Source organism: Pimephales promelas, chromosome 12, assembly GCF_988280905.1.
Source record: "Pimephales promelas chromosome 12, fPimPro1.hap1.1, whole genome shotgun sequence".
Lineage (NCBI taxonomy): Eukaryota > Metazoa > Chordata > Actinopteri > Cypriniformes > Leuciscidae > Pimephales > Pimephales promelas.
This window is the reverse complement of record NC_142780.1, coordinates 10,665,287-10,693,232: the sequence shown is the minus strand read 5'-3', so window position 1 is coordinate 10,693,232 and position 27,946 is coordinate 10,665,287. Positions and strand designations below refer to the sequence as shown.

General features: G+C 40.4%; 1 protein-coding gene across 3 annotated transcripts; it reads right to left on the bottom strand.

The window, feature by feature from the left end:
* On the bottom strand, positions 1-27,519 carry LOC120495107 (terminal nucleotidyltransferase 4A). Of its 3 annotated transcripts, XR_016145682.1 has the most exons (13): positions 26,691-27,519; positions 18,127-18,250; positions 17,530-17,576; positions 17,319-17,439; positions 14,757-14,864; positions 14,400-14,528; positions 13,933-14,146; positions 11,168-11,294; positions 10,416-10,522; positions 10,166-10,317; positions 9,557-9,685; positions 1,501-1,631; positions 1,293-1,427 (listed from the first exon to the last, which is right to left on the bottom strand). XR_016145682.1 is itself a non-coding variant. In XM_039694520.2 (12 exons), the coding sequence occupies exons 1-12, from the start codon at positions 27,326-27,328 to the stop codon at positions 1,281-1,283; spliced, it is 2,043 nt and encodes a 680-aa protein (XP_039550454.2). In that variant the 5' UTR covers positions 27,329-27,519; the 3' UTR covers positions 1-1,280. The 3 variants fall into 3 exon arrangements, 2 of the variants coding, with proteins under 2 accessions (XP_039550454.2, XP_039550456.2); XM_039694520.2 differs by lacking the exon at positions 1,501-1,631 and having other exon boundaries at positions 1-1,427; XM_039694522.2 differs by lacking the exon at positions 1,501-1,631 and having other exon boundaries at positions 1-1,359.
* Positions 27,520-27,946: the final 427 nt, after the last annotated feature.

The window sequence follows — 27,946 nt, the reverse complement described above, 5'->3', positions numbered from 1 at the left end:
AGCAGTTTAAGATGTTTATTTTAAAAATAACTTGAATACAAAACATACATAAAAAATATTGGGGAAAAAAAGGTCTTAAACATAAGACATCATACATTACATTCAAATATCACCTGCATTCAGGTGAGAGGACTATCTTTGTAGATCCTTTAGTGTTTAATTTCTTGATTTTAATCACTGCATTGACGCAAAACTCCACTTTCAAGACACTTGTAACAATAAAGCCTCTTATTTGAATCAGGGAGGCCTTAGAAACTAGAATCAGGTTTTCATGCAAAAATGTGTGTTATGGAACAAAAATATTTTTGTGTGAAATGTTTTGTACAAGCATGGTGAGCTTCATGGCAAATTTTAAAAAATTAAAAAGAAATATACTAGGTGGATGCAGAGTCGCCATCTTGTAGTAAAATGTGGTCCAAGAAGACCACATTTTGATCAATACATGCATCTGAGGGTGAAGGGGAAAAGGTCAAATGCAAGAGAACATATGGACCATTAAAAACTCTTTAAATTTTAGAAAAATAGAATGTCCTTAATCGGGAGATCACCAGCAAATACTAATTGGTTAATCAAGATATTCAAGTATTCACCGGATACTTTTTAAAGTGTTAAATTACACGCAACATGGATGGCAGTATACAAGTCTGAGAGGGGAGATGATTTTGATACAGAGCAAATGTTAAGTTACAAACTTAAGTGCATGCCTGAAAGGCCAGCAGATAGCAAGTAATATGTAGTACACACAAGATTTTAACATGCACAAAACCACAATCCCAACAATAAAACTGGTTGTGATATGGATTTGAACATGATACAATAATATGTACATACAAAGTAATCCATAGTATAATGTCAATTTACATTCAATTTAAGAAAATTAAAACTGAACTAAAATAAAATAAAAATATTGCACAAAGATAGTATATTACGTAAAGATTTACAGTACAAAAGCAAATCACAGCCTAGTGGTACCGCAACAAGATTTGTTATCAAAAATATTCTGAAAAGATATAAGAATAGATGAAAAATTAACAACGTATCAGTAAACAAAAAAAGGTATTAGACAGTCATACGGAAAAAAAAATAGGAGGAATATGTACAAATGAAAACAGGAACATTTAAATGTGTAGTCACAGGAAGAGCACTAGACAAAACAAATCAAAGTGCAATTTCAGACAGTGCCCATCTTAAATAGAAGTGTTACCTTTGACCTAGAAAAACAAAAGGTATGTGGCCCACATTCTTGGTCTTGGGCAGAAGTCGTAGATGAGTGGTTGGAACTATCTGCTGAGGCTCATGGGAACGGTATCCCTTCGACGACGACGCCAGCCGTTACGGCCATACTGAGGATGATGTCCTCTGGGAACATGCACAATGTTACGCTCTAAACAATTAGTGTGTGGAGGCCGCTTGAATCTCTGGCCATTCTGAAAAAACACATACAAGTATTTTAAATGGATAGTTCACTTTGAAATTAATTTTTGATATGTTTTAGCTTACCTCAAGGGCATCCAAGATATACTGTAGGCGTCTTTGTTTCCACCGCATTTTCAATTTTGACATTTTTTGGTCAAACCGTTGTTGTCGGTCAGTCATACACTGGAGGTTAAGGGGGTCCTCCCTTGGTCCACCTCAAAGAGCATACACAGAGAAGTCACAATTAAACATGAGTGAATGACTCGTGAATGCAAGTACACATTGATGGCCTAAGACACGTTTGTGTGAGAAAACGAATCGGTTACCTAACGTAACCTCGGTTCTCTCTAGATGAGGGAACGAGTATTGCGTAAGCTAGCTTACGGTACGGGAAAGATTCATCTTTTCTGAGAAGTTGAAGCCAAAAAAATTATCCTTTAATTTTGTATCCATTGTCAACGCAGTTCATCTGCAGCAGACCATGAGCGGGCTAGCTAGCAGCTCATTGGTTCGCTCAGGGAGAACTGCTACAGCCTATGAGGGAACTCGGTTGAACTAGCGGCAGATGAGAAGCTGACACGCTCTCATTGCGTCAAAGCCCGCCAAAAAAGCGTGGCCCGAGTCTATAAATAGGCGAGTTTCCCGCTGTTTTCCAGTTTTCATTGAATGAAGCTAGAACACTAGTAGCGCAAGCACGCCCGGGAACGCAATACTCATTCCCTCATCTAGAGAGAACCGAGGTTACATTAGGCAACCGATTCGTTCCCTTACGAGAGGTTCTCTCGTATTGCGTAAGCTAGCTTTCGCTACGGGAACACATGGTCAACGCCGTACGCGCTAAGCATCCACAATGAGTACCGGGGGAGGGATCCTGGGGTACCCTTATAAATGGGAATTAATATTGTACGTGAACATGAAAGGGCCAGCAAGCGGGCCGGGATTGTGTAGTACATAAGCACAAGGGAAGAATAAGCGGCTCGCCGGTTGTATGATTGTGACTCCCAATAGTGCAGCTCAAAACAGAAGAGCTGAAGCATACTAGACTGCTAGTAGTTTTAGCCTGCAGGGCGGGTACTTCCAGATTGTAAAATCTGACAAAGGTGGAATGGGAAGCCCATACCGCTGCCACGCATGTGTCTTGAATGGAAATGCTGCTGGACCATACCCACGATGAGGCCATGCCTCTAGTGGAATGAGCCCTGATGCCCAGTGGGCATAGCAGGTTTTTAGACGCATAAACAGGAGCAATAGCGTCCACTATCCATCTGGATACTGTCTGTTTCGAGGCGGCCAGACCTTTAGTGCGCCCACCGAAAGAAACAAAAAGCTGCTCAGAGCGTCTGAACGTGGCAGCGCGTGTAGTGTACAATCTCAGAGCCCGAACCGGACAAAATAGATTGGCGTCACATTCACTATCGGATGCGGGCAGAGCCGATAGGGAAAAAACCTGAGTCCTGAACGGGGTACCAATCACTTTGGGGACATAGCCATGTCTAGGTTTGAGGATGATTATAGAGTCATTGGGTTCAAACTCGAGACACGCTGCGCTAGAAGAGAGTGCGTGAAGGTCTCCCACGCGTTTAACTGAAAAACGGTTTTTAGCGAGAGGTATTTTAGGTCCACAGACTCTAATGGTTCGAACGGGGGGGCTTTCATAGCGTCAAAAACTATAGAAAGATCCAAAATGGGAACCAAAGGGGGGCGCGGGGGGTTCATCCTTATAGCTCCCCTGAGGAAGTGGATGAATAGCTCGTCTTTTCCCAGAGACTGAGCACGTCGGGGTTCAGCGAATGCCGTGACAGCTGCCACGTAAACCTTGAGAGTGGATGGGGACCTGCCCTTGTCAAGCATCTCCTGAAGGAAGACGAGCAAAGACAACGCCTCGCACCGCAGTGGGTCTAGGTTTTTGTTGGTGCACCATTTTGAGAACACAGACCATTTTGACGCATAGAGCTTCCAGTAGAAGCCGCTCTGGCGTTCATGATCGTGTTTAACACTCCCTCTGGCAAAACAACGGATAGTCATTGATCACCCAAGCATGAAGCGCCCAGCCCCGAGGATGGGGATGCCAGATCACGCCGCAAGCTTAAGATAGGAGATCTGCTCTGACTGGAATGGGCCACAGGGCTGTCTGTGACAGCTGAGCGAGCTCCGGGAACCAAGTCTGACTCTCCCAACGCGGGGCTATGAGGAGCACCGAGTGGCGTGTTTCCCTAATCCTCTGTAAGACCTGTGGCAACAGGGAGACCGGAGGGAATGCATAAAGAGTGCGGCTGGGCCACTCCTGGGCTAGCGCGTCCTCGCTCTTTGAGAAAAATATTGGGCAGTGAGCGTTCTCCTCTGACGCGAAGAGATCCACCTCTGCTTTGCCGAATATTCGCCACAGTTTCTAGACTGTTTGTACGTGCAGGGACAATTCTCCCGGAAGGATGGGGTTCCTGGACAGTCTGTCTGGGCCGTCGTTCAGATGGCTCGGCACATGCGTCGCTCTTAGCGCGAGCAGGTGGCTCTGGGACCAAACTAAAATGCGCTTCGTCAGCAGGAAGAGGTTCCTGGATCTGACACCACCCTGACGGTTGAGATAGGAGACTACAGCCGTATTGTCCGAGCGGATCAATTCGTGGTGACCCCGAATGCGCGTCTGTCGAAATGACTTTTCGGTGAGAGACAGTCTCCATGGTAACGCCCTGTTGAAACCATTCTGCCACTGTCCATGGCTGCAGGTCTGCGCATCTTTGATCAGCTGGCGGCTCGTGGTCCACGCACGGTGAGACACATGGCTCTTCAACAAAAGCTGAAGGGGGCGCATGCGCAGTAGACCCAGCTGAAGCACTGCGGAGGCTGAGGCCATGTAACCCAGCGCCTTCTGAAAATTGTCCAGAGGCGTGAGGGTGTCCATCTGAAAGGATGCGGCGAGACGCTGAATACGCTGCACCAGTGATTCTTCCTTTCTGTTTGGTCTTGTTCTGCCCAGGTTGCACCGGATCGTTTGGCAATTTACAGAAGCATCTTTCAGATCTAGAGAGATGAACCAGTCCTCCTAGCATACATGCGCGAGGAGTTTCTTGACTGTAAGCATTTTGAAGTATGTTCTCCTAAAGAGCACTTTGTTCAAAAATCTGAGATCGGTCTGAGGCCGCCGTCTTTCTTGGGGACAAGAAAATAACGGCCGTAAAACCCAGACACGCCCATAGAAGGTGGAACTCTCTCTATAGCCCTTTTGCACAAAAGCTTTGCCATCTCTGAACGAAGCGTGTTTGCTGCTTCTGAACTCACTGTAGTTTCGAGCCACACCCGGAAGCGTGGACGGCAGCGACGGGACTGTAACAGATAGCCGTATTTTATTGTGCTTAGCACCCATGGGGAGATTCCCGGAATAGCTTCCCACGCTTAGAAGCGTAACGCTAGCGGGTGAATGGCTATATCGCCCTGATTGTTGCGGGCTGTGTCCACATAGCGGGCTGGACACAGTGTGTGGGCACGCTAGAATGTTTAAGGCAACGGGACTTACACTCAGAGGAGTTTATGGGCCGTGTAACAGAGCGGGCAGAGGGGGACGCACACATGGGCTCTAGGGCACGCTTATGCACTCTGACACTCGAGCGGGCTGTGTCCACTCTATTGGAGTGGGCTCTGAGAGAGACACAGGACATGTGGTGCTTTTGTGTAAGGGTGAACACAGGATTGTGGGCACATTTTTCTACACAAGAGACTTTTATGCAGGGGAGGGACGCGTGCACAGCTCGTGGGCGAGCTTATGAACTCTGACACTCGAGCGGGCAGTGTGTGAGTGGGCTCTGACAGAGACATGGGGAGTGTGGTGCTTTTGTGTATGGGCGAACACAGGATTGTGGGTACATATTCTACACAAAAGGCATGTGTATACATACACATGCATGTGTATACACATAGCGGGCAGAAGAAGTGTGTGAGCGCACTTACAGTGCTTGTGCGTGACGGCTCGCGAACACCCAATGGCTGTTTAGTGAGTGACTTCCCGATAAACGTGAATGGGGTGCGAGTCACGGTGTGATGAGCGAGCATGGTCTCGGGCACAGGTGTGGTGTTGGTGTGTAGGAGTGACCACTGAGCTGTGGGCACATATACTACACTTATAGCATGTTTGGCGTAAGCCACACATTATGCACTTATGCCTGATTGCATTTTAGCCTGATACACAAGTGACGTGCACAAGTGACGTGTGCGCAAGTGCGTGTTAAAAACGTGAGCGCTGTAAGCGGCAGAAGACTATATATAGCCTGAAAAGGCTGCACTTGTGACACACGCGGGGCCGCCTGCATGTAGAAACGTGAGCGCTGCAAGCGGGCAAGAGACTGAAGAGGCTGGGATGCGCACGACCTGGCCGTGTAATAGAGCGGGCAGAGAGAAGATGTGAGCACAGTCGTGGGCACATCTGTTACAGATAACACTTTAGCGGCATAGCCAGCTAAGAGAGTGGGCTCTGTTAGACACAGGAATGCTGTGTTTAAATATGGGTGACTGAGCACAGGGGTGTGGGCACCTATTACAATTTAAAAGAAATAGCGTCAATCTTAATCTGTCGGTGTTGTTGCAGGTGTTCATGTTATGACAGGCTCGTTGCTGCAATATAGACATTTTCAGCCTCTTGAACGAGGAAAGAGAAACGTTAGAGAGATGGGTCATTAACCGGCCTCGGCGGGTTAAAAACACTCGTTTCTCATGTCGCCGCTGATGCATGTGCGCGGGAGAGCGTGGCTGCTTTCTGTAACGTAAAAAAGCTGGCCGCGAGCTCAGAGCTGCATAAAATTATCTGCAAGAGCCGAAATCAAACTCGGGTCTCTGGCGCGAAAAGCTTTGTGTTTTACCACTGAGCCACAGCAGTAAAGACACAAGCTGAATAGCGCGAGCAGATAAGAGAGCTATGCACGGGGGACGGGCTCACTCTCTTGTAAAGTAAAGAAAGCTAGCCGTGGTCGGCACAGCTGTAAGCGGCTCGTCCCTCATACAGCACGGGACTCCAGCGCTGAGAGGGGCGCGGCATGAGCCGCAGGTGTGCGAGCCATCTTTAAAAAGACGCTCGCTGCTCTTTTGTGTTTGTTACACAAGCAAAATACAAATGTAAGGATACGTCGCCGGATGGCGTTAGCTCACAGGATGGCTGAAGGTGGCGAAGACGGCCGGCTTCCTCAGACTCTGTCCATGCTCGCTAAGAGATGCCTTCTCGATGGCGACACGGCCTCCTCTCGGAGATCAGCAGGTGCGTATAGCCTCGCTGAATTGATGAAAATCGGAAAAAAGCGGGAAACTAGCCTATCTCGGGCCACGCAGTTTTGGCGGGCTTTGACGCAATGAGAGCATGTCAGCTTCTCATTGGCCGCGAGTTCAACCGAGTTCCCTCATAGGCTGTAGCAGTTCTCCCTGAGCGAACCAATGAGCTGCTAGCTAGCCCACTCATGGTCTGCTGCAGATGAACTGCATTGACAATGGATACAAAATTAAAGGATATTTTTTTGGCTTCATTTTCTCAGAAAAGATTAATCTTTCCCGTAGCGTAAGCTAGCTTACGCAATACGAGAGAACCTCTCCTAAGAGAACAAACAGTATTTATATTGTTTTTACCTCTTGTTAACAACCGTCAAACTGATCTGAATCAGATGTCCAACTGAATCGTCTCCAGACTTTATGGCGGAAGTGATCGCGTGCGTATGTACGTCACGCATTGTTTACACTGAGATTTCGGAAGTTTTACCTTTCACCAAACATATTTAGATATACGGGAAATCGCAATGGAAGACGATTTCGATACATCTAAATATGTTTAGTGAAAGGTAAAACTTCCGAAATCTCCGTGTAAACAATGCAAGACATAGACGCGCGAGAGATCACTTCCGGCGTAACGTCTGGAGACGGTTCAGTTCGGTTCTGATTCAGATCAGTTCGACGGCTGTTAACAAGAGGTAAAAACTATATAAATACTGTTTGTTTTCTCACACAAACCGCTCGTTTTGTTTCTTAGGCCATCAATGTGTACTTACATTCACAAGTCATTAAATCATGTTTAATTTTGACTTCTCTGTGCATGCTCTTTGAGGTGGGCTCCATAGACTTGCATTATATGACTGATGGACAACAACGATTTGACCAAAAAAATGTCAAAATTGAAAATGCTGTGGAAACAAAGACACCTACATCTTGGATGCCCTTGAGGTAAGCTAAAACATATCAAAAATTCATTTCAAAGTGAACTATCCCTTTAAGTATGATACCAGCCAGTAGGAGCATGCATTTATCAATACTTTTAGGCAACACAAAACAACCCAACCCAAGTTGACGGACAAAAATGAAACTAGACTGGTCAATGTATTCAAAAGTAACTTAACTATTACAGAAAATAGATTTAACTTTTAATGCATTAAAATTCTGTTAAGGACTGAAAACAACATCAAACTCTACATCCATCAGTCTGTAAATGAATAGCAGCAGTAATTTAAAGCTGCAGTCCGCAGTTTTTCCTCTTTGTCGCCATCTCTGTTGGAAATAACTCTGTTTTTCGCGGAATAATCAACTTTATGCGAGTTGTACTTTGACACGACGACACAGTGCGGATGAACACAGTGTTTGAGGATGAGTGTGCAGCTGTCAGTCATCGTGCCGGTTTGAATACTGACATTCAGAAATCACAGATTATTCTTTTTGGAGGTATGACCAACATAATAATTTCACCGGAAAATGTCATCTGAACAAGTAACATACACTTTTGTTCTGATTCTGACATTGCAGTAAATCATGCTGATTAAACCTAAAAATCACTTATCACGCAAGACCGTGCAAATAATAACTTGTTCTCAAATTGTTAATGTTAACAACATCAGCATTGCGTGACTACATGTAATGTCCTTCCGATATGTATATTTGTTTTTGTATGGGATTGGCTAACTAAAAAAAGAGACTGCAACCACTCCGAAGTCCGAACGAAGTCTTTAGCATTTTACAACGGTTTAGTCTCCTGTTGTCACCGGTGATTGTCGTTTGAACATTTCTGGATCCGTCATCAAATTGAGATGTTTAATTATATCAATGTGCTGTGAGAAAAGGCTATAAATCCTGACCTCCATCATCCTCACACGCAATATAGCCTACTAGCCGAGACTCCTTTATGTGTACAGATGTGACGTAATGACGCAGAGACATGCTAGAATCTCCCGCGGAAAACATTACAAGCTTACTGCTTTGAATCAAGCTAAGGCAAGCAGATAGTTTTGAAAACTGTCTGGTTATGCATTTGCTCAAATGTAGTTTGGATAATTTTTAACCCCAAAAATCTACAGACTTAATACCAATATTTAATTCCAGGAGCATGTCTGTGAAAAATAACAATTTGTAGTCCCAATATACATCGAACACTGCCTTGTTTTTTTAATGAACTACTTGGAAATTTGATGTGCCATTTTGTCAATATTATATTGATATTTGAAGAGGGGGGAGAGAGAAAACAAGCAGTTTAAAACCCTTACAAACAAGCAAATTTCCAAACATTAATATGATCTAGGAATTTCATATGATCACACTTGTCCCTTACATTAGTGTAGCGACTCTGGCTGGCTATTGAGCTGGACTAAACAGGAGACAAATGGAGTACTCCATTCATGAGTCAAACCATACATACACTGTTTACTGGGTAATGGGTGTGACTGAAACAGAAAGAGGGAATACAAAGCAGTGCATGGGTAATTACAACCACAACTGGAATTCCTCTGGGCAACTTAAAGCAAGCAAAAATGTATTTTGTCAGAACATAAGGACTCCATTGAACGGCCGAAAAAAGGAGGAAGAGTTGAAAAGAGTTGAGAGGAAAAGTTGTGGTTTGTGGTCAGTTTGTGTGTAGATTTTTTACCAATTATTTCCACTTTTAATGTAATTTCTAGTAAGAATTTTGTATTTTATGCGTTTTCAAGGCTTTCTCTATTTTGTTGCCTCAGAAGTCTGTCCCAATTCAGTTTCGTTAGGTCCCTTTGTGCGCAAAAGCTGCCTGTAAAGTCATTGCCTGATAGGGCAGAGAGGCATCAAGTCAGCTGCCCAAGCTTTCGGGCGCAGCCATTGACTTTCATTCTCTAATGACTAGCAAATTAAATAAAAATCAGAGGAATGTTGGACTTACTTGACTTCCAGAGTGTAGAAAAGTTCCAGATGAGTTTGCTTTTATCTGTGGTTTCTGATTGGTATCAGTCATGCAAGACATTGGGAAGAATTCATGAAAATCTGAAGCTTTGCACGGTGTGTCAGAATCCTGGGAGAGAAAGAGATAGAGATGAAGAGGGAGATAAAGAAAATACAACCTCAAATGGCAGATGTAAATGTAGCAAGTTCAATGTAATGACAGAATTTTAATTTTTTATTTTCCTTTAAGTTTGCTGTAATTTACTCGCCCTCAAGTTGTTACAAACCTGAATGAATTTCTTTCTGAACAAAAAGAAAAAAAAAAATACTATGCAAGTCAATGGGGCCCATCAACTATTTGGTTATAGACATTCTTAAAAACATATTTGTTTGTGTTCAGCAGAAGAAAGAAATGTATACAGTACAAGTTTGGAACAACTTGAAGGCGAGTAATTGATGACAGAAATTTCATAAGGGGTAAACTCTCTCTTTAATGGTTTTGTAGGTGTTGACTTATTGGATATAATGCAGAAGTGTACGGACAGTGCCTTTAATGGAGTTCTCTTGCATATTCATATCTAGTTCTCTTCAGTTCTCTTCAAGAACTTACATCACTCCCAGACAGTGAGGACACAGAGGAAGATGATGAAGAGTGCAGTTGAAGGCTGGACAGGGACAAAGGTGAACCAGCACTGAGTGGTGATGAGGAGTCTCTCTGCTGCTTCTCACCTGAGGTCTTCTCCAAGTCTACAACATTCTGGACTAAAATGACCAGAAACATTGGCAAAAACCAAAGTGGCCTTCATCCTCAAAGCATAAAATAAAAATAAGATTAATAATTTGTGATTCAAACGACTTACTTTTAATGTCAATCTTCTTGGCATTGTGTCTGTTGCCCTGCTGCTGAATGATCCACTCCCTGTAGCGAATTACTCCCTGGGTCACTTTAATGATACGTCCTAATGTACTTAAGATTGAAAATGAAAAAAAAATAAAAATATTTCTCCATCAAAATGAGGCTGACAGATTTCAGTGCACAGAAAAGTTAATCATGTTAAATAACCAAAAACTCATTTGTGAATGGAATTAAGACATCGAACAACACAGGTAGATACTGTACATTTAGTACATTATTATATTAATAATCCTTTAACATACATAATAGCAATGGAAATTTTTGCATAAAGCATAATGTAGCAGACATCACAGGACTGAATGAATGGACATGGTAGTTTCACATAAATCTAAAAATATATACTAATAATAATAATAATAAAGCAATTAAACAATTGTTGACAAAATGTATGCAATTTATGTACAGCTGTAATTTCATGACCACGTAGACCCAAAAGAATATTTAAATTGGCCCTGGGAATCGAACCCATGACCATGGTGTTGTAAGCGCCAATGCTCTCCTGTTTGAGCTAATTTTAGTTCCAAAGATGAATGCAAGTATTGAAACAGCATGACGGCGAGTTATTCATGGCATATTCCTTTTGTTGGGTGAACTAACCCTCTGTGTCATTGGCTAAAAATATTCAAGCAGCACAGAAATGGTTGTGGCTACAACTTTAATTTAAAAGCAATATTTGTGGACTCATCTGGGACTAACCTTTCCATATTTCTGTTGGGGTAGGAGCGAGATAGTGGAGAGACAGTGTGACTCAAGATGAGGTATGCATAATTAAACACCTCCTTCACCTGCATGGCACCGTAAGAGCTCCGGCCGACATCATTTCCTAAAAAAAAAGAAAAAAGAAAAAGAGAATAATTTGTTCAAATGCTTAAGGTTAGTTTAATTTAAATTCATTTTGCATTAAAGGTGCAGTGTGTATTTTTTAGAAACCTCTAGCAGTTTGGTTGAGAGTTGCACTAAGGGCTTAGCCCACTGGGCTCTAAGGGCTCTAAGCACTAAGGGCTCACCCCTTCCTTTCGAAGAAGCTACGGTGACTAAAAAAAAGACAAATATATCATCGTCTGAGACAGCAGAGAATGGCCAGAGTAAGCCAAGAGTGTGTAACATTGTCACTGTTTCTGTACCATAGTCCATTATAAACCACATCATGGATAAAAAGTTTACAAAGCCATAGTTCAGGTGAGGATCAAGGGTCTTAATATATAATATAATAATAGTAATCAGCTGATTGTCTCACAAACAAACAAGCACATTTCTACCCACTAGGGATGCACCGAATATTCGGCCGCAAATGTTGTGATGTAACAGAAACCGCGACCTGCACGTGCTTGTCTGAAGCAACATGTCTGCAGTGTGGACGTATTTCAGTGTATCTGAACCCGCGATGAGACGGAAACCTTGTTTATCCACCTATAAACAATGCGTGCCGCCATGACGACGACTCTGGTTCCGAGCGGGTCAAGAGCGGTGCGCGCGCTGTCTGTGGAGACACGCGCTGCGGAGGCAGGCGAAAGTATAAACAAGGCAGCGCGAGTCTCCACAGACAGCGCGCGCACCGCTCTTGACCCGCTCGGAACCGGAGTCGTCGTCATGGCGGCACGCATTGTTTAGAGCAGGAAACAATTAAAAATTATAAATTAGACTCGCGCTGCGGAGGCAGGCGAAAGTAAACACAAGGCAGCGTGAGTCTCCACAAACAGCGCGTGCACCGCTCCAAACGGTCGAGGCGTTTATACTTGACGCGCTCTCCGTTGTAACTGTTACTATTCCTTGAAACGACAGGTGACGACTAACTGTCCTCTAACCATCAGGAATCGGCGAGAAGAAGACAGATAAATACATGACAATGTTTATTTTTTAGTATTCCACCACCAATACAAAAATAATTATGTAAAACCCAGTAAACCCTGAGATTATTACTTGTGACATTACAAAAAAAATATGTAGCCTATATGGGAACATGTATAGAACTAAATTAATGCTCTCTTAAATATTTTCTACATTCACTAAAAATGTTTCATTAAGTTTCATGTACATTTGTATTAAACATGGACCATTGTTCATTTAAAAAGGCTTTTTATGCTATTGTATGCTACATTTTTTTAAATGTAACTAATTTAGACGTGCAAACTGGGTGCTAATGTGATGAGAAGTTTGCGCTTGGCTTTGTTTTTGAGATAACATTTCATTTTAAAACCTTTCAGCAGGCCAGTAGATTATTATTTAGTGTACACATAAGTGGGGTCAAGTTAAACATTTTAGTTTGAATTTTATTTTATACTGTGCATTGTGCTAAATATATATTTGCATAATTTGTAATTGATTTATTCTTTGAAAATGCTATATTAATTTATGCAATTGCAATGCCTTGATTTTAGTAAAGTTTGTACACAGTCATAGCCATAAATGCAATGATACTAATAATTGGCATAATTTCTTTCGGTGTTTCGGTTTTCGGCCTTGGTTCCCTCTTTTTCGGTTTTCCGTTTCGGCCAAGAATTTTCATTTCGGTGCATCCCTACTACCCACATAGCAAACCCGAGAGATACAGCTAGAAGAACCACATGAAACTATGCAACTATGTATTTTTTTAACAGGGAAGTAAAAGTCTAGCAGGCTAAATATGAGCTGTTACTGTGGCTGAGCTGGTTAAAGCGTAAAGCCGTGTTTAAACTTTTCCGTATGAGTGCAAAAATGCACCCGGCAAAAATTATATGATTGTAACAGCCACTACATCCCCTAGAAATCACTTACCACACACAATAGGCTCTTTTTTCCTCTGATTTTGAAAATTCTTCGCAATCGACTTAAAATGCTTCCAAGATCAACGGGTTGGTGATTCCTGTAATGCTACTGTATTACGGTCAATGACAAGGTCAGCTGTTTCACGAACGTAACCAGCACATTTATCCCCACATAGCAAACCCATAACACAGCAAAGAACTAAGTTACATGAAACAATCCAACTACATATTTTACACCACTGACAAGAGAAAAGTCACTACTCACTCTGTTTATGGCTAGCTTCTATAGCTTTCTGCTGCTTCTCGTTTAAGGTAGTGACGAAACGCGCTCTGTAGCACTGTTTGTTTGCTGTCGGCTACGGTAGAAACATAACGTCACAGTATGTCCACCTTCATAGAAGGGGGTGCCCGTGGTTATGAAGATAAATATCTCATACTAAGGTAATAAACCATTATGGTTTAAGTAAGTTCTTAATACACTACTGAAAACAGTTATGGATGTCATATTGCATTTCTGTTAATAGATACGCATTTTTTACACATTGCACCTTTAACAGCTTTTCTTTCTGTAGCTGTACTCTGTGCCACTTGCATTTTTGATAGTGACATTTAGATCATCAAGAATAAATCTCCCAAAAATTCAATAAATTTGACCAACTAGTTTCCTTCATTGCAAGGGTATAAAACTGGTTGATCTACAGTGGTTTGCCCTCATACCTGGTAAGTTTGGGTCCTCAATACAGAGCATTGAGGGTCTGTACGTATTCTCCATGACCTTCATGATCTCCTCTTTGGCCAGATACGCTCCACCATCCTTCACACGGATGCCTGTTTTCAGATAATTAAAATGCCGTCCATACAATTCGAAGAATTCAATGAGCAGGATGCCCAAATTAATATTAGAAGCTCTGCAGTCTATTCTGGGATGGAGCTGAAAACAACAAAAGACAATTTCTGTTTATTGTAACAATTAAATGGCCAAATCAATCATTTCTTTTAAATACCAGATCAATCATGAACGTCAAGGTTTCCAATGGATAAATACCATTAAAATATTACGGTCAAACAGCTTAATGTAAAATGAGGATAAATAGTATGAATTAGTAGGAGAGTAATACCGGCTGGAAAATGGCATGCATAAAAGCACAACACCAAGATACCGGGCAACTCTGCAGAAAACTCACCTGCAAGAAGCTGATGGCCATTAAAATGAGGCTGTAGGAACTGATACCACCCGTAAACACCTCGTTCAAATCTCTCTGGAGCAAAAACTGCTTCAGCACAAAGATCAGGTATGGCAAAACTGAGTATTTCTGGATTTAAAAGGGAGGAAATAAAAGAAAGGCAGCACATAGTGGGTTCCCTCAGAAATATTTATATTATTTTCATATATGGCCAGGATATGGCTACATTGATCATTCAATATCAATGAAAATCAGTCAACAAGATTCAGTGGCAACATGTTTTCAGTTCAACAGCATCAAATCAAGCACTTAATGTGGGCTCAACATGCTCATTTAAAAGGATTAAAACAAACTCACCTTAAGATGATCCTTGATAAACCGAGCTGCTTTGACACCAGTTTCAACATTAAAGCTGATGTCTACCTTCACGTCTGTCTCTCTGTCAGTCAGTTTAATTATTGGTACCTGTACAGAAAAAGACTGATTACTAAAATCGCGTAGAGATTCTGTCTAAATGCAATTATGAAACTAATATGTAGCTCTGTGCAGAATCTGCACTTGAATGCCATTGTCATTCACAATCATTCCCCACATTGCTTACATGTCCACTAGTTGTTTAACTTCATAAAATATTTTAAAATGGTTGATATGAGAAATCAAAAATGCAAGAACTTGACATACTTCCAAGTATAACAAACGTTGATACTTTAACTTTCAGAACTCAAAATGAACAAGCTGCAAAGACTCAGGATATGTTTACACGGAAACGATTCTGAAGAGAAAACGCAAAAGTGGCGTTGCGTCATCACTTTTTATTATGCGTTTAAACGAGCGTTTTGTGTGGGAAATCCGGGTGCAAACGGTGACGCAAAAGTGTGTGAAATTCAATGTAGTATGCACTTCAGGCGGCTAGGAGTGCATACTACAACAACAAGTCCACGCGCCTGAGTCAAGCAGACTTTTGCGTTTTTACCGTTTACACGGGAACGCGGCGGTGGAGCGTTTTTAAGATTTACACTCTGGAGAGTGGTTTCACTTTTTTGCGTTTTTAAGCCTCAAAAACGCCGTCGCCGTGTAAACGAAAGGCATATCCGTAAAAAATATTTTTACGTTTTCACCCGCGAGCGTTCTCGTGTAAACAGGGCCTCAGGCACAATTAAGCAGTACAAAACATACATTTAGGGCCAATCCCAATTCTACCCCTTACCCCTTCCCTTTCCCCTAGCCCTACCCCTTCGCCTTCCCCTTGACCCTTGAAACAGAGTGGCAATGCGTAGGGGTGAAAATATTCCCCTAAGAAATGGGACACCACTACGCCTCCGTTAAACGTCATTATTAGGGGTGTAACGGTACATGTATTCGTATTGAACCGTTTCGGTTCGAGGCTTCCGGTTCGGTACGCATACAAACCGAACGATTGCTTGGACCATTTTTCCTGCCGGCAAAATTCGTGCTGACGCGGCCAACACAACGTTGCGCAACATCAAATGGCAAGCGTAATGAAAGCAGAACGAAACTGCGCTACTCGTTATGTGCTTCATGGATCGTTTATCAGTTCGGACCAGCAACATCTGTGCAGCGCGAGCCGATCTCGATCAAGCAACACTGTTGTGTTACTACACAGCGCTAAGAGATCCGGTAAAGAAAAAATTTGAATTCGCCACTGAGGTAATAACATCGCTGCGAGATCTAGTGAGAAGCATTCACATTTCTCCGTTATTAACCGTAGATCTCTATTAGATCAAACAGCGCTGTCATGGAAACCAGGAGAAACACATTGTGCCGTGAATGAACTAGTAATACTTTCATCCACAGACCAGCAACATTCACCATGGATTTAATATAGTAACACTAACTGGAACCAGTTTGGCTGGAATGGTGAAATGCTTTCAAGTACTTCACACATCTTTTTCCAGCACTTCAAAATTCAAATATTATATATATATATATATATATATATATATATATATATTTAAATGTTATTTTTAATGTGATGACCAAAACATTATTTGTTCATCCTTCAAAGATGACCCCCATTTATAAACCTGAAAGTTTCAAGATCTAGGAAAACTCACACTTATTTAAAAATATTTTTTCTTTAAACAAATAGGAAATTTCTCTGGCATTTCTTTCTTTTTGCTGTATCGAAAACGTACCGAACCGTGACTTTAAAACCGAGGTACGTACCGAACCGTGATTTTTGTGTACCGTTACACCCCTAGTCATTATAAGTCGTCGCTAGCGCCTACGTCACAGGAGATGCGCCGATGGTTATCACAACTTCCAAGATGCCGTCGACAGCTGCGGTTATCTCAGTCGCATGGGTTACAGCTATTTTCTTGCATCTTGTGAAGTTCGCAGGAAACAACGAAGACGACGAAAATATGTTGCGGGACTATCGTTAGCAAACTGCAGTAATTTTAGCGATTTTTTTTTTTTACAAACGTTTCTGTGAAGAAACTGACCGTAAATATGAACACAATATTGAATGTAACATAAAGCAAATCATTATTTGTCGTTATAATACTTATTAAAGCCACAAATACTTAAATTTATGGGTCTCCTTTGTCGCTTGGGCAGCCAGCCTGGGTTAGCAGTGACGCTTCTCATACCCCTTCGTTTGAAGTGTGCTCCCGAAAAATCTTCGTTTGAAGGGCTATCTGGCCCTTCACCCTAGCCCCCCCCCTCCAACCAAAAGAGAATTGGGACAGCCCTACCCCTTCACGTGGACGCGCAAAACGGAGGGGAAGGGGAAAGTGAAGGGGTAAGGGGTAGAATTGGGATTGGCCCTTAATAGGCCCCTGATCATTTCATTCTGAACTCAACAACCTTACTACTACTAAACGAAAAAGGTACTTCTATAAAGAGGCAAGGACTATACCAGGTGTTCACTGAACAACAAAGCTGAGAATGACTAACCGTAGCCTTGTCAAGTAGTTTGATGGAGAAGGGCTCAGCCACATTGTTCTGCCTGAGGGCCTGGTCCAGCTGCTGCAGGGGTGCTTGTTCCCATTTTCCAAACACCACCAGGTCAATATCACTACATAATGCAATTAAGAACAAAAAAATAAATAAATAATTCCATTTATCACTGCAAGTTCAAACATACGTAAACACTAATATACAATACCTGGTAGGAAGATAAAGTCCTGTACTGAAGCTGCCAAATATTTCAACCTGAAAGATTAAATGGCACTTTAAAATGACTTGGCAATCAACTAGTATGTGCAGTTTACTCTGCAATCTTTGACAGACACTCAAAAGAAAAGCAAAGACTGAATGTCACCTCTCCTTCTCAAGATCTTAAGATGAATTTGCAGGACTTCTGTACTAGACCTGAGAATATTGTACTTAAGGAATGCATGTATGAGGTAATAATTCTTCACTGAAAAAGTACTGACTCCCCAACACTTTCTATATGGGTTGAGGAAGTGAAGCATTACATTCGGTTTTAAAAGAGCAAATTCAGGGTCCATTTTGGTGGTCACCTGGTCACATTTACTAGTATACTTCAATGACTTGGCTTTCTGAGGTAGGGGTTACCTAAATATCTGAAGAGGACATCAAGTCTTTTTAGACCTTTAATGAATCTTTGTGTTTGCCATCTACTGTCTCTGTTAGTTGCCTTGAAGATGGATTGTTTGTCAGAATGTCAGAGCCGCATGGGGTAAAGTAACTGTACGCAAATGTCAAACAGCAACATGTTATCTCTCTGTGCTGGACTCACCTTTGCTGTAGGCCACAGATTTTTGATTACAGCTTCAATACGACTGACAACATCTCTCCTCATTGCTTCCTCTTCTGGACGTGGGGACATGAAATGATAAAAATCCACAATCTCCTCATGCAGGCTGGGGAAGATAAACATCACAATCTTTGCAACAGCTTGCTTCCAATTGAAGACGTATGATATGAATTAGGCATGGGCGGTATCCAAATTTTCATACCGTCAAACCTCCTCCCTATTTTACCGCGGTATACGGTATTACCGCGTGACTATTTAAAAATTACGAGATAAGGCTCAGACGGCATCACACATGATGACACGTTCAACCAGAGAGTGTCGGTTCCAATAATGCATCTAAAAGCTGTCAATCAACTATTAGAAAACAGGAGATACACATTGTCTCACACTAGAGAATGTGAGCAGAGTGGTGATATTTCCTCTAGAGAGGGCGGCGCATTTCTGAAGATCACGCACCACAAGCTCTCAACGCGAGCCGAGTGGAGCCGAGATAAAATTATTTATTAATAAACTAGTGTTTTCTATGTCAGTTGCTGCAAAGATAAAGATTGCATTGACGATGCAAACTGGCATCTTCATGGTATGAAAACACGAATAAAGAGTAGCCTAATGCACACGTCATATGAATAAGCCTATAGCAGAGAGCAGCCCATTTCTTTTAGCTTGTAATTGTTTTGTTTAAAAGTATGGACATTTCAAGCTTACATATATATACACTTCTCAGATCATTAAGATATGTATATATGCCGAGTTTCAGTTCATGTATGAATCGCGCTCCAGTCACGCGTCGGCGCGTGTCCTGATTACTAGCCTATCTTTGCTTTTTATTTATTAGCCTAATCCAGGCAATTTGTTGATGAAAAAAAAAATTAATGAAGATGCAATTTATTCAAAACGAAATTCGTTTTAAAGAAAGGCTTTGTACAAAACAAAACGTAATAAGTGGTCATAATCATGTCTGACTGACCCAACGTGTTTTCTATGTCAATTGCTGCAAAGATAAAGATTGCATGCAAACTCGCATCTTCGCGGTAGTGAATGCGAATAAAGAGTAATGCACACTATATATGAATTAGCCTAAACATAAGCAGAGAGCAGCCAATTTCTTTTAGATTGTTAAAGAAGACATTTCAAGCTTACTATACACACTTCTCAGATCTTGTTTCTTATATATGCGAGGTTCAGTTCATGTATGAGTCGCGCTCCAGTCACGCGCCGGCGCGTGTCCTGATCACTATTTGCTTATTATTAATTAATCCAGGCAATTCGTTGATGAAAAAAAAATGAAGATGCAATTTATTCAAAACGAAATTTGTTTTAAAGAAAGGATTTCTACAAAACAAAACGTAATAAGTGGTCATAATCATGTCTGACTGACCCATTCCAAATGTTTTCCGATATTGCGCATTTTATGATCTTATCTTGGTCATCTCATGAAGTTCCCTTTTCATAAAATCAACATACATAGAAAAACATCATATTATTAAAAAAATATGAAAGGAATACGTTTTTTTTTTTTTTCAAACCTAGCTTATATTTAAGCGTCACACGGTCTGGCCCGCTGTAGACTACATGCATGTGGCGTGCATGTGGTGGTGGGGCGCAATTTTTAAATAATAATCGAATAATACCAGGCAATCTTTAAATATTATTTTTGCTTGAAATGCCCATCCCTGCCAAACTGCAGAAGTCGTGTTTTTCTTCGAGACCAAGTCACTCGGTGCGCAACTTGCAATCTTTGCCCTTTCTCCCCCACTCTCTCGTCACTACACTGTCACGTCATGAGAACCAGATATAAGCATTTTAGCCATTAAATAAATTGTATTTAAAACATTGCACTTATAGGAGACAAGGATTCCTTGTCTCCTATTTAAGTGCATTGTTTTTTTTTCTGACGGTGTGACGATATTGAAAATGATACCGTTGCTATTTTTAGATCCCGCGGTATTCGATATTACCGTAATACCGCCCAAGCCTAATATGAATAACATAAAACTGGAGCTGTGTGAACAGACACCAGGTAAAATCTCCGAACATTATGTTAATACAGCATAACTGCAAAAAAATAAAACATCCCTTATCTTGTGTGCATCTGGTTTCATAATATGCCATGCCGGGGTTGTAAATAAATATGCAAGGCTGTCTCAGCTCAGTAAATTTCATAAATGCACACTTAATCCAAACTTTAGAGAGGTATTTGAGGGTAAGCGAAGTGCATGCGATAATACATTAAGAAACTCAAGTGCCCTAAAATTGCATAATGTCGAGAAATACTATACAGTGGAAGTTAAATTAGATATTGCATTTGTTGACAACTTGATTAAAGTTGACAACTTTATTGGAACACAGTTTGTCTACATTTGCTTACATTTGCTACGTTTGTCTAATTTGCCTCCTGAACACACTTTTTTTTTTTGACTCAATTCTACAATGTTTAGTGGGTGAAAAAAAAAAAAAACTCCTTAATCTTGCATTTGGGTCAAAAATGGGCACCCATAGAAATGAATGGGAAAAACGGTCATTTAGAGCATTCTAAAATAAGCCAAAAAAAAAAAAAAGACGCCAGGTGACAGCAAAGTCACTACATCTTTAGGTTTTAGCTCTAAGAACTTATTGGAATATTTTAATGTAGTTAAAAAAAAATTAAACATAAAAATAAGCATAATTTACATAAAAAATATGGTACGTTTTGAAGTAAATAAATTCAAAAATACCCCCAAAATAAAAAAAAAACACCATAGACAAAACTTTATCGAAGACAGTGATATGATGTTTATAATAAATAAAAATTAGGATCACACCTGAATCGTCTGTGCCCACATTTGTCCACAGGATTAAGGGCTATAAAGTGAATATGGTTTGAGGGTTAAAACATTACTGTACAATGTTGTAAATTTTACATCAGGAAATCAAAAGTTATTGTGGTCTTCATGCTTACTTGAACACCTGGACCATATACATCAAGCAAGTAGACAAATGGTCAAGTGCAAAGACCGCAAGTGTGGCTATGGGCTCTATGCACGGCAGTATTTCCGGTGAAGGTGTAAGGATGCTCAATAACTTCCGCCGATCGTAGAGTCCAATGCAATACCGAGAATTTATATTGAATTTTATATACTCCATGTTTATACTAAAGAAACGTTAGTCACAAAAACATACAAAACAGACACCCCTTGTTGTGTTTATGCTTCTTTTTAAAATTATATTAAATAAACATAACTATATAAAATTACATCTAAACGTATGAAAGTTTCGTTTCAAAGACGGGAGGACAGTAAATTTTGAAGACTCTTCCATAATCCCATTTTCCTCGGTTTTTCTCCACTTTAATCTCCCCAATCGGAAACTGAAGAGCATCCTTGCGTTAAATGCAGAACTTATGCGCGCGTGCATATAGCCTATTGGGACAGGACCAGAGATGTTTCTGCCAGAAAACAATGCCATAATAATAAGTGATGCTCTTAAAGGTTTTTGAAGGGTGTGTATGTGCATGAAAAAAAAGACCAGATCACTAAAGTAATGGAAAGGTCTGGACTGGAGAAAGCTGCTGACTCAACACAACTTGTATAAGGCTTGAGTACAATGCTAAAAATAAAATGATCAAGTAAATGTCACTTTTGTGTCTTAAGCAGTTCTTTCGCGAAAACAGACTTTCTGCATGTGCATTTAAACATACTCATTTAGACGACCTTGAGAACCGGATCATGAACTTAAGTTCCACATTTATTTAAATTTACACCATTTTGTTAAGTGTAAGTAAATAAACAAATTAAATTTGTAAAATTTAATCCAAATCAGAGTTTTTGCTTCGTCTCTAGAATGACATCAGTTTGACAGCTTGGGTTTGAACCAAACATCTGTTTAAAAAATCTTAACCACCATTGCAAAGATTATAAGGACTTTTTCCCAAGTAAAGTTTACATTTTTGTGCACTGGAATAAATTGATATTGTGGGTAAAAGCTAACTCAGAGCGCTCTGCTAAAGGGTTAGTTCACCCCCATGCTGTACCAACCCCGTAAGACCTTCGTTCGTCTTCGGAACACAAATTAAGATATTTTTGATTAAATTTGAGAGCTGTATAACTACCACATTGGCTCCTAAGGGACTGGCTCTGGACAGCCCAGAAAGTCAATGAAGAAAATGTTTAAATATTCCATGTGACTACCGTGGCTCAACTATAAGTTTATCAAGCGACGAGAATACTTTTTGTGCGAAAAAACAAACAAAAATAACGACTTTATTCGACTATTCCTTTTCTTCCTTGTTGGCCTGAAACGAGACTTCCATACGATTTCCACGACGCATGCGCGAGAACTGAACTGAAGTAGTTAAGGGAGATCGCAATTCTCACGCATGCGTCATGGAAATCGTATTGAAGTCTCGTATTGAAGGAATCCAAAAGTTCACATAGAGAACTAGGGTGGATATCAAGAATATGGAAACAGTGGACAGGACATTCTACAAAAGTAAAAATAAAATCAGAGTTTTCATTTATGAATGAACCATTTTAGTAACACTTTACAAAAAGGCTCTCATTTGTTAACATTAGTTGATGTATTAAAGGTGCTATATGTAACTTTTCTTCTAAAATGAATCCTTTTTTATTGCATGTGTATGAAGGGGTTGTAATCACATTACAATGATCCACTTGTCGGGTTTTGCCATTACCTCTGAAGGCCAGTATTCCCATTTCTGCGTGAAGTCTCCAGGTCGGATTTTCTGTGAAATCCATTGGATGTGACGAGCATGCGCGCTCCCGAGCCTCTCTCATTTTTATATACAGTCTATGCGACGGCACTGCAGCTAACGACATGGAGACTGATAACACCCAAAAACGACCTGCCTCCAGCACAACACACACTCCAAAACAAACTCCACATAAATATAAAAATAAAAAGAGGCCAAACGTGAATCGGATCGACTTTGGCCTCTTTGGCCCAAAAACATGGATCTACCTCGGCAGAGCGTTTGAATTATAGAGAGACCTCCACTATTTTTTATTGTGATAAATTTTGTGATAAAATAAAGTTTTCAGATATGCTGAAATAATGCTAAACTAATGAAATAGCAAGGTCAACTACAACATATGAGACATGAAATGAATACAAAAGACTGTTCCAGGATAACTAAAAGTAGGTGCTTTATAGGGCTGCAACAACTAATCGATAAAATCGATTATAATCGATTATGAAAATCGTTGTCAACGAATGTCATTATCGATTAGTTGGTCTGATTACGTCACGGGGATTGTTTACATGGAACATGCGCTTCTTACATGCGCTTCATGAGGCGCACATGCAGTCTCTCTCCCTCGCCGCTCTACCCTGTCTCGCGCGCGCAACACGGACAGTTTGGAGCACATTATCTTCTGTCTCGCATGCGCGCTCTTGATTCCGTGAGTTTAAACTAATTTGCGGGCATCAGGAAACCGCTATCAATATGCAGCATACACGAAAATCATTCACCTTTCGGTAAATTCGCCGTTTTAAAACCAAAATAGGTGACCCACGTTGATCGTGTATACTTTATGAAGCCATACTATAGTATAATGTGAGATAGAAATGTATATTTAAGTCATTAAATTAAAGTTAACCTAAGCTTTTCCCTCCACTGCGGCTGTCAGTCATTCTCTATTCGGTGTTCAAACAGCGCGTCGCGTTACAACAGTTAACATGATGATCTCTTTCCAAGATGATTCAATGTTATTATTATAATTGATCTGTAGATAAAGGTCTATGATGGTTTTTCTATCTTGATAGACTTTTATTGCTGTAACTTAATCACTTTCTACTGAGTGTCTGTTAGATCACAACACTATAGTAGAGTCGGCGCAGTATAATTGTTCTTCACGTGCACAGTAGCCTAACTGAAATTTAAAACTGTTAAAAGAAAAGGCTTAATAAACTATTGCATAGATACTGTATAATACACAGTCAGTATGTCTTTCTCTTTTTCCTTGGTGCTTTTAACTTTAATGCGGCGGGGCGGACACTGAAGAGCTGCGCGCCGCCCTGTGACTCCGTGTTGCTTCAAGCGCATCATTCAGCGCTCGCGATGCGCATAAGCACTTTGTGCAGCTCTTTCATGATCATGTCATAATACTTTTGCGCAATGAAAGCTTATTAATAGCCTTTCTTGTTCTGTCCTATCTATTATATTTTGCTTACTCACTAAACAGCTGTGCTTTACATTTAAAACAGTTGTGCATCTGATTTTTACGATATTTTTCATGAATGTATAACAACAATACAAAGAGCAATGTGTACGTTTTACCAGAGTTAGTGCTACACTTATTGTCTCTTATTTGTTCCCCACTAAGGAATGTTTTTTTTCACTAAATGTTCAGATTTTATAAAATTATTGTGCACTTGTGATATTTCTAGGCTAAGTTTTGCCGAGTTATCCACGAATCTAGTTTACAATAGCATTTTTGTCATAGGTTATGTTCATATATATTTTTTTTATTTGTTGTTTTTCTTTATAATGAAGTTGTCTGTATTAAGTAGATTGTTTAACACACAAAAGAGTGTGGTTTTTAGGGTTTTATTTTGTTATAATAAACAAAAAAATGGAATATAATTTATTATCCGATTAATCGATTAATCGAAAAAATAATCGTCCGATTAATCGATTATCAAAATAATCGTTAGTTGCAGCCCTAGTGCTTTAGAATGTAACTTATTTCATGTACTAAATCTACTGTCTAATGTCACTCATCCCAACAATATCATACTGTTCATAATTTCACATTTCCAGACACGTTCAGTACAGTAATGTTACTTCCTACGATCTTACTGTTTCACAGTCTGAAATTGTTCAGTGTAGTTCACTAACTGTTTTTGTTATCATATTATACATTCACCTATGTTGACATTGCTGATTGCGAAAGAGACACGGATAATAAGTGAAATGCCTTATGCTAGAGAGCACCACAAATGTAACGTTATCATGGTACGAGCATGGAGCATTAGTTCAACGTCAAGCTGATAGTAGCCTGTTATTGTAACGTTGCAGTGGGAGTTTACATGAGTTTCCAGCATGTTGTGTGATGCTTTCTCTGATGTGTTGAAAGTGGTGTGGCCGTGTACCAAAAGTGCTCACTCGTGTTCGAGCACGAGCGCTCTTGTAACAATTGGTTGCAATCTGAAACATCACCGATAGAGGCAGTTAAAAAATACATATAGCACCTTTAACTAACACAAACTAAAAATGATCAATACATTTTTTTCTTTTTACAGTATTTATTAAAGGAGTAGTTCACTTTTAAAAAAAACTTTTGCTGATAATTTACTCACCCCCATGTCATCCAAGATGTCCATGTCTTTCTTTCTTCAGTCGAAAATAATTTGATGAAAACATTCCAGGATATTCTCCATATAATGGACTTCATTGGGAACCAAACGGTTCAAGGTCCAAACGAGAGTTTCAGTGCAGCTTCAAAGGGCTTTAAACGACACCAGACGATGAATAAGGGTCTTGTCTAGCAAAACGATCGGTCATTTCCAAAATAAATAAAAAAGTTTAAGTTTTATAAGCTCAAATGCCCAACTTGCTCTGTTCTGTAGTGAGCGTTCGTGACTCTCCTGTTCAAACTCGTTCATCAAAATGAACAAATCTTTTTTCGATTCATGACTCGAAGGGTCCTACCTAGATACGGCCCTTATTCATCGTCTGGTGTCGTTTAAAGCTCTTTGAAGCTGCACTGAAACTCTCATTTGGACCTTGAACCATTTGGTTCCCAATGAAGTCCATTATATGGAGAGAATCCTGGAATGTTTTCATCAAAAACCTTAATTTCTTTTCGATTGAAGAAAGAAAGACGTGGACATCTTGGATGACATGGGGGTGAGTAAATTATCAGCAAAAGTTTTTTTTTTTTTTTTTTTAAAGTTTACTACTCCTTTAATGTTAAAATCTGGTGGTTCATGTTAATACCAAAACAATTGTGCATTGTGAAAGAAAGGTAATGCAACAAAAACATTCATATTTTCACTATAAGCCCTGTGACCCTTCAAATATAGAATCAAAAGATATTTCAGTGTTTAAAATATTTCTCCAACAATTTCAAAAGTGATTAACTAATAAAGACCTGCCATCAATGGCAAATATATTAAACCGCTGAGAAAAAGTTTTCCTTGGTCATAGTTTTCCTTAAAAACAGTAATATATGCTAAAACACATTCAGTTCTAAACTAAAGGACTTTAAGCTTGTTTGTCTGGCTCATTGTTTTGGACTTGTGGCCTCAGTTAACACCACAGACCAAATGTTAGTTAGTTACTTAAATATACATTAATTACTTCTGGTATATAGTATTTCAAACAAAACGCCGATCTGGCTCAGCGGTTATTAGACATCTAAACAGCAAGAACTAAGCAAGAACCCCAGCAGCTAACGTTAGTCCTTTTCTTTACCCACCAACACGCCAATACAGAGGCCGATGCACAACTAACCGACATCACTAGTCAACCTACAAACACTAAGCAAAGTTAAAGCAGCAAAAAAAACTTCGGTGAAAAGTGTCACCCAATATTAAAGTACTCTTACCCATTAACACCTAGACTGTATCTTCTGGTTGCCCATGGGGTCCCACTTAAATAACGGTCATTAGAGTGGAACAGAAAGTGGTTAATTCCATGTGTGCTCGCTTTATTGCCATGTCTCTTTCGTTCTGCATGGTGTTTAAGCTGGTTGTCCATCATTATTTGAGTCTGTAGCCGCTGATAATGTTGTTGTTGTAAACAGTTATTGACATTATGCATGTGTTCGGTGAACTTAAAGTGAATTTTGGCTGGACTTGAGCTCATACCGTCACCACTAGTATGTGATGAATCTGATGTCGGACTGTCACTTTCAGAATCCGCTGAAGATAGAGGTGATAAAGAATCACAGACGTTGACCTCGACAGGGGTGACATAAAGAGGTGCGGGACCAGAACATGCGTATGGAGATCTCATGGAACCACCATCATTGCAAGACTGTTTGGTGAAATTGTTAATAGGTTTTAAAACTGTGTTGGTGTGAACCAGCGTTAACTGCTTCATGAAACCGGCTGCCAACGCAGGTGTGTTCACCCGCAGCGGGTGACAGTGGTTTCGCCTTTGCGAGGTTTCCCATACGCGCATCCATAAAGCGTTGGCAGGTCCTTTCTGTTCGGGCTGAATCCAAGCCACCCGAGGATCCATCTAACTTAACCGTTACAAATCTCCCAAACACTCTCTCGCATAAGTGCAGACAGGCACCCTCAAGAGCTCCAAGACTCACGTGAATGTGTGAGATGCTGAGTAGAAGTTTAAAAATCCCGGGAAAGGCTAAAGAAACCGAGATAGTTCCTCTACGTGAGCCGTTTCTCAGCGAACTGTTGAATTCCAATATGGCGCACAGGAAATCTCGAGTCGAGTGCGCATGTCTCTGGGAATTTAAACTCTTTCTGAAAGAGCAACGAACACACCCCCTTCCATTTCCCCACCCATTTATCCAACCGTGAAATGTGATAAAAGCATTTTTTTTTTTAGCTCTGCAGTTTAATGAATTACTTGCTATCCTATAATTGTTTTCGTTGGTTTGGTATTTAAATGTGATTTTGCTATATTTTTTTCACAGGTCTTAATTTTACGGTTATTAAAGGTAATTATGTTTAACAAGTATAAATGAAATTTAAGCAGCATAGCATGAGAAAATCATGAGAACAAAAGGAAAAATTGAGGTTCAGCACATACAATGAATTCAGTTTCCAGGATGATTTAAAGTAGCCAATATTACAATGATAGATCATTTTAAGTGTATTGTTAAATCTGAGTGAT